The sequence below is a fragment of the Pezoporus occidentalis genome, unplaced genomic scaffold, assembly GCF_034315485.1.
Source record: "Pezoporus occidentalis ecotype Australia unplaced genomic scaffold, CSIRO_AGI_Poc_V1 ctg3, whole genome shotgun sequence".
NCBI classification, from domain to species: Eukaryota; Metazoa; Chordata; class Aves; order Psittaciformes; family Psittacidae; genus Pezoporus; species Pezoporus occidentalis.
In genome coordinates, this window is record NW_026914940.1 from 10,329,802 (window position 1) to 10,335,927 (window position 6,126).

The 6,126-nt window shown below is 41.2% G+C and overlaps 1 protein-coding gene across 4 annotated transcripts in view; it reads right to left on the minus strand.

Moving 5' to 3' along the window:
• Positions 1 to 6,126, minus strand: part of NSMCE2 (NSE2 (MMS21) homolog, SMC5-SMC6 complex SUMO ligase) — a 133,685-nt gene that overhangs the window by 127,336 nt on the left and 223 nt on the right. The window contains exons 1-3 of one of the 4 annotated variants that reach the window (XM_062627054.1): positions 5,964 to 6,084; positions 4,968 to 5,025; positions 3,152 to 3,299 (exon numbers count right to left, since the gene is read on the minus strand). In XM_062627054.1, the coding sequence (XP_062483038.1) occupies positions 3,152 to 3,299; positions 4,968 to 5,025; positions 5,964 to 6,067 (310 nt within the window). In that variant the 5' untranslated portion in view covers positions 6,068 to 6,084. Of the gene's footprint in view, positions 1 to 3,151; positions 3,300 to 4,967; positions 5,026 to 5,963; positions 6,103 to 6,126 lie in introns of those variants that run through there. The other 3 variants (XM_062627057.1, XM_062627056.1, XM_062627058.1) reach the window with 3 other exon arrangements.

Consider the following 6,126-nt stretch of genomic DNA (forward strand, 5'->3'; position numbering starts at 1 on the left):
TCTTCCTAGCAGCAGCCCTCTGGTTTCATGATCAAACAAGTAGTTTCATTCCCTCTTTATTCTATGTAACATCACCACCATCTGCTTACAAAAATTCAAAATAATTCTGCAAGGATTTTATAGATTCCATAACCAGTGTAAAACTCCTTTGTTCTCTGGATAGTTTAACTGGAGAGAACTTTAAGCTACTCAGAGAGCATGGTCAAGGGACAGGTAACAAGGCCAATTCCTTTTCAATGCTTTTTTGCAACTTAAATGGAAGTACTGCTTACTTCCTATCTTCTTCTGCCCCCTAGTGAGCATTGATTTTAGCTCCATCTGAACAATTATATGGCTGCTTTATAGTTTACATGCATATAGAAGTGCTGAAACACCAATCTGCTTTCTTTTTACAACCTTCAGAAGCATTCTTCATATCGTACTCCACTTAAGTCAGAAAGCAAAGAGCCTTTTCTAGGCCTACAGTACTAATATGCAGGGAGTGATTTTTACTGAACAGGGATATCATAAAATCCCTTTACACATTGTCAAAGAAAATTTAAATTTGTTAATTTCTATTTCCCTATTTTACTAGAGCTCTGAAGCTAGAAAAATCACACACACGTTCTTTCACAAATCACTGTTTAATTGTGCAAAAAATATAAAGAAAATAAAGAACGATGGCGTTTGCTGCCTAGAAAGCATCTCAAACACAGCACGAGAGCAAACCCACTACCCTACCTAAGAAAGGAAGCAAAAGTGATCCAGTTAGACCTTTTGATCTAACTTAGCATTAGGTACATTTATAGGAAGCCCCTCCATGATACTTCATTAAGCAGTAGCCAGTCCAGCAAACACTATTGTGCTAGTTAGCAAATATGCCTACCAGTATTGTTTTCAGGATTGGGCTTGTGGAGAATAGCAATGAAGAGAGGAAATAGACATCACTTACTGCATTAACTTTGCCTGCCTTTTCAGTTATGTATCTTCAGATGTAAATTCAATTTCTCTCTACTTGCTATGAAAATTTTTGGTACTATTCCCAAAAAACAGCATTGTCCAGTATGAAAGACCAAGGGAACAAAATACCTTCACAGGAATAATGCTTGTAAAACAAAATAACAGTCACAATAGAATCCTTTGCTTCTACAAGGCCTGGCAATGAAACCTGTCAGAAGCTGGACAGTTAAATTTTGTAAAGGAAATGAAAACAAACTGCAAATGGGACAAGAACAAGAATACAGAAACATATTATCTAATGCTGGCTCAAATTTACATGAGTATTTCTCCTCAGAACATGAAGGCAAAGTAGGAGAGATGAGTAACAATTCTAGAAATAGAAATCACCACATACGAGTTGGAGGTAAAAGCTGAACAGTCAAGCCTGGCAGATGAGATAATGCTAATTCTAAAACATGGAAAGTATCTGTTTACTGAACGTATGTTATGCCACAGAAACCCTGTATCTTTCCTAAAGGCACTGTGGAAGGAGCATAAGAACTTCAAGTTCCGGTAGTCAGGGGAGTGAAACAAAGGAAGGAGCTTCACTCATTTGTTCCTTGTACACACGTACCTACACCTGCAAGGGAAAGCACAGGAGTGAAGACAACTATTGTAAATAAAAAATTCACCATGAACACCAGATCAAAGAGGTACAAACTACAAACCCAGGTCTGGAATACCTTTTCTGTAGAGCAGTGGGATGGACTGTGTTAAAAGGTCATGCTTGGTAATGCTATGATTCTACAGGAAAGTTGCCCCTGCTAAAGTAAGATCAGTCTTTTGGTGTAGGAGTTGTTTTGCAGCCACATGATATAACTTATCTGTAACAATGACCATAGGTATTTCATCAAGAGGACTCTCTTCCTCTCAGGACACGGTCCTTTTGGTTACTAAATAAAATGGAAAATACAATTTCAAGATTGCAATTAAAGATTAATGTGTCAGAAGTAGGTGAGGAAGGTAACATTTCCTGGGAGTATAATGTACAGACATCCCAGCAGCAAAGCTGCACAATGGAGCTTTACCTGCTTTTCATCCCTCCAAAAGGGAATGCAACAGAGGCTTCTACTGAAAGGTGGAATTTCATCAAAGCTTTGGACTTTTGTACAAATAACTCATTTCTGAGGATCATTCTGCAGTCTTGGGACTGAAAGAATTCCATACATCCAGTGTATTTCCATGTATTGCTATGGCAAAGTAGGAGATGGTGACTGCAAAAGCAGAGGAAACAGAACTGGTTAGACCAGTTCTACCTCAGAGGGAATCCCCAGATGACTATTCAGACAAGCTTTCCATTCCTCTACCTCACTAGAAATGATATGTCATTTCTCTCTAACACCACTATGGATGAAAAGGTCAAAGGAGAGAGAACTATCACACTAGACAGAGAGAAAAGCTTCCATTGTACACAAACCTCGGCTTAGTTGAGTGCAAGATTCATAACAAACAGCAAACATTTTGTTTCGCATTCTCTCCTCATAATGAGCAGTTTGGGTGCTTTAAAGTTTTTATTGTTTTAGTGAAAACGTTATCGCAGATATAGGAAGACAGAGAACTGGGACTCCTAATTTTTGCCTTTGAAAAGTAGCTTTCTAAAGTACCTGTTACTGCGAAAAAGCAATGATGAGTGTTAGTGATTATGGGTTTAAGGTACCCCACTTTGCAATGTCCAAACTGAAGCACCCTAAAAGGGCCTGATTTTCAGCAGTGAAACAGACAACATTTAAAAAACTTCTATACCCTAACAGATGTCTCATGCTCTGTACTCAAAACTAGTAGCATGACTTTAATACATCTTGCCCTAAACATCAAATAAAACACAAAGCAGCACTATTAGAATGGAAAGTCACTCTATTTACCCACTTAAGAGGCCTTCTCCATCTCTTTCAGCAATGTTAAAAGATTTTACAAAGCTGTAAGGGCAACAAACACTGGAACACCATTAGTCCTGGGTGTTATAAAGCTGGGACAATGTTTGTCTAGTATTTGCATTTTCACTGAATTTATAATTTCAGACAATAAAGTGACTGGAATGAAATCATCCTGGTCTAGCCAGAAGAGCTACAGTTCCTATAATAAACACAAATATTGACAGCAATTAAGTCAAAATACATAGGCCTATGAGTCGTCTGTCAGATTCGGGATGTAATACAAGAGAGGATATACTTACTGAAACTTTCCACAAGATCAAGGGCAACGTGAGTAGCAATGTCCATTCCAGTATTTATGTAAGACTGGCAGTTTTTCAAAGATGAAAGAGAGGAATCCACATTGTTGAATGAGATTCTCGCACCTCCTGGCATCTTGAAATCGTTACTCTAGAAATAACAGATACATTTTGAATGCAGCTTACAAACAAAGAATTTGGGAGAGAAAATGGAAGTAGAGATAGCTAACCATAACACAATGTCAACAGAACCACTGAAACATCAGAGAGCATGGATGACATCTTAGCTCCCGAGATGTCAGTAATTTCAGTGGAACTGCAATTCACCAGAGGTTTTCAAATCACCTCCCATTCAATATTAAGCAGAGCTACACCACAAAAAAACAGCTTGCAGTTTTCATCTGTTCTATTTCGTCTATTACTAAACCACAATGAGGTTCAAATGCAGTGATTACATTCACTTGAAAATTACTGCTCTATTTCAGATCCAAAAAAGCCCACATGCCTAAAAATTTGCCTGTGTTTTCTAGGCATATTATCAATTAGGCTAGAAAGAAATATGACTTCTCACATCCAACTCAGCCTCACTAACTAAACAGGCCTGTTTCAACAGTTGGCCCTTAGAACAAATAATCTAACAAAGAGCCATTCTCGTAAGAATGTGCTTAACAGTAAGACATCTAGGACAACAACATTTAAGTAAAAGCCCACATTACAAATGTTGCCTTCTTCCTCCAAAGATGCTACAAACTGTAATTACCAATGTTCCATTAGTACAGAATAGTCGCACAGGAATCATGTTTATCTTCTTTACCACCACCTTCCTTTCAACACAGACCCACAACCTACAGCAAGGGCTAGCTGCTTCTCCTCTGTCACTAATACAGCCTTCCAGTGTGTTTGCTTATGCTGTATCTATGTGCACTGTTCACATCAGTTGGCTTGTTCTCAAAAATTCCAACTTTTGTCTGCTCTTCCTTCTTCACGTTTTGCCATAACTTGCTCAGACAGCTTGTAGCTAATCTAAGAAACATGAACCTGGTGTGCAGAATAACAACAGAAAACCTACCCATAAGTCTTGGGTAGACAGAAATACTGCATTAGTCCACATAGAGAATAACTGATATGTTCAAGGACTATATTGAGAATGGAATCCACAGCCATCTTTGGGGTATATCAGAAGTTTTATCTGAATCTTACACAAAATAACAGAGCTGTTCTACCAACAGCAGCCTTTGACAGGCTATAATCCAACCGAAAACTGGAAAATATCTAAATAGAAAGAACAGCACAAGACTTTGTCCAAGCTTTGCACACCTAAGGCTGTATCTCCCTCTGTTACTTTCCCTGGGACATCAGAACTGCATCTTACACTCACCCTAATTTGAACCACGTAGCCACATTCCTCATGAATATTGTGCAGACTAAGACCTGAATACCTGTTGTCACACTCTTTCCTCTCATACAATCATAGAATACCAGGTTGGAAGGGACCTCAAGGATCATCTGGTCCAACCTTTCCAGGATGAAAGGCATGATGTAGGCTAGATGTCCCAGCACCCTGTCCAGATGATCTTGGCAGTGTCCATTGTTGGGGAATCCACCACTTTCAGCTGATACATTACTTAACTCTTTTTAACTTTAAAGCACTTATTTGTCACCTTAGCAAGACTATTTGTATAGAACATCTGCGATCCAAAAGTACACTATTAAACAGCCATATAAAATCATGTTAGGAGCTTTATCTTTCTGAGCTCATCTAGTGTATCAAAGTTAACAGTGAGAACCTAACTCCCTTGTTGAACTTGGTAAATCTCACTGAGAAAGCCTGCTTTCTTTTGGAAATTTCATAGGTACACACTGTGAAAGGTAGGAATCTGAAAAAAAAAAACACCCAACAGTGAAAAGTTAAAAAGGTTTTTTCACTGCCTTGGCGCTTGTGGAAGCACAGAGCAAACTACACGGGAACAGGAATTAATGTTTACAATATCAAATCGTAACACTGCATGGGTAGTGTCATCTTTTGGATGTCTTCTGGAAACTAATTTAAGTACTTTTGGACACATTTCCGTTTTCTTTTAATAAAAGATTATTTTTTTCTTAGAAACTGTTCATGTTCCCAAGAAGAGATTTCACTCTTGAATTTTCTAAGTGAATTCTTCAGCTTGCAACTGCCTATTCTGCCTTCAGAGGAACAGCCACGCTCCTCATTGATTTGGCCCCACAGCAGTGTTTTTAAGGCACTATGTTTTGCCTTGAAGGGCTTCAACGGGTGCATCAACGAAGCACTTAGAATTTGCAACTACCAAGGCAGGCTTCTTTCTTTCAACAAGCGATCAAATGGTGCAGGCAGGATTATAAAGCGGCAAACTTAAACTACAGTTCCCGTTCTGCCACTTAAGTATTTGTGCAAATGTCCTGATTCCTCTACGCTTCAACATCCCAAACTATAGCGCAGAGATAAGAAGGAAATGTTACTTTTATAACACAAGACCTGTAGGTGACAAGTGCTCACTGACTACCAGGATTAATGGTAGACACAGTCCGCGACCATCCATTATGGGGAGACGCTACCAAGTGGGACAAGAGCCCACCAAGCAGGAAGCCCCGCTCCCACAGCGCTCCGCCTTACCGTCCTGTCCCATCCATGGCAAACCAGGGCACCGAACCCAGCCCGCCCTGCCCCTTGCCAGCCGTGCACGGAGGGCCCCGGCCCCGCTTCCCCTCCCCGCCCGCCTCAGCCCGCTCCCTCGGCCGGGACAGGGGCCGGGGAGGGCGAAGGCAGCCCGGCGCACCAGCAGCGGCTGCCGCTCACCTAATCCCAGCCGCCGCGGCCCGCAGGCAGCCCCACACCGACCCTCCCTGCGGCAGGAGCAGCGCCCGGGCAGGCGAGCCCGGCGGGCAGCGGAACCGCCTCATCACCCTGCGCCTCTCCACATGACGGCGCCGTCATGTGATGGGCGGGCTCGGCCGTGCAG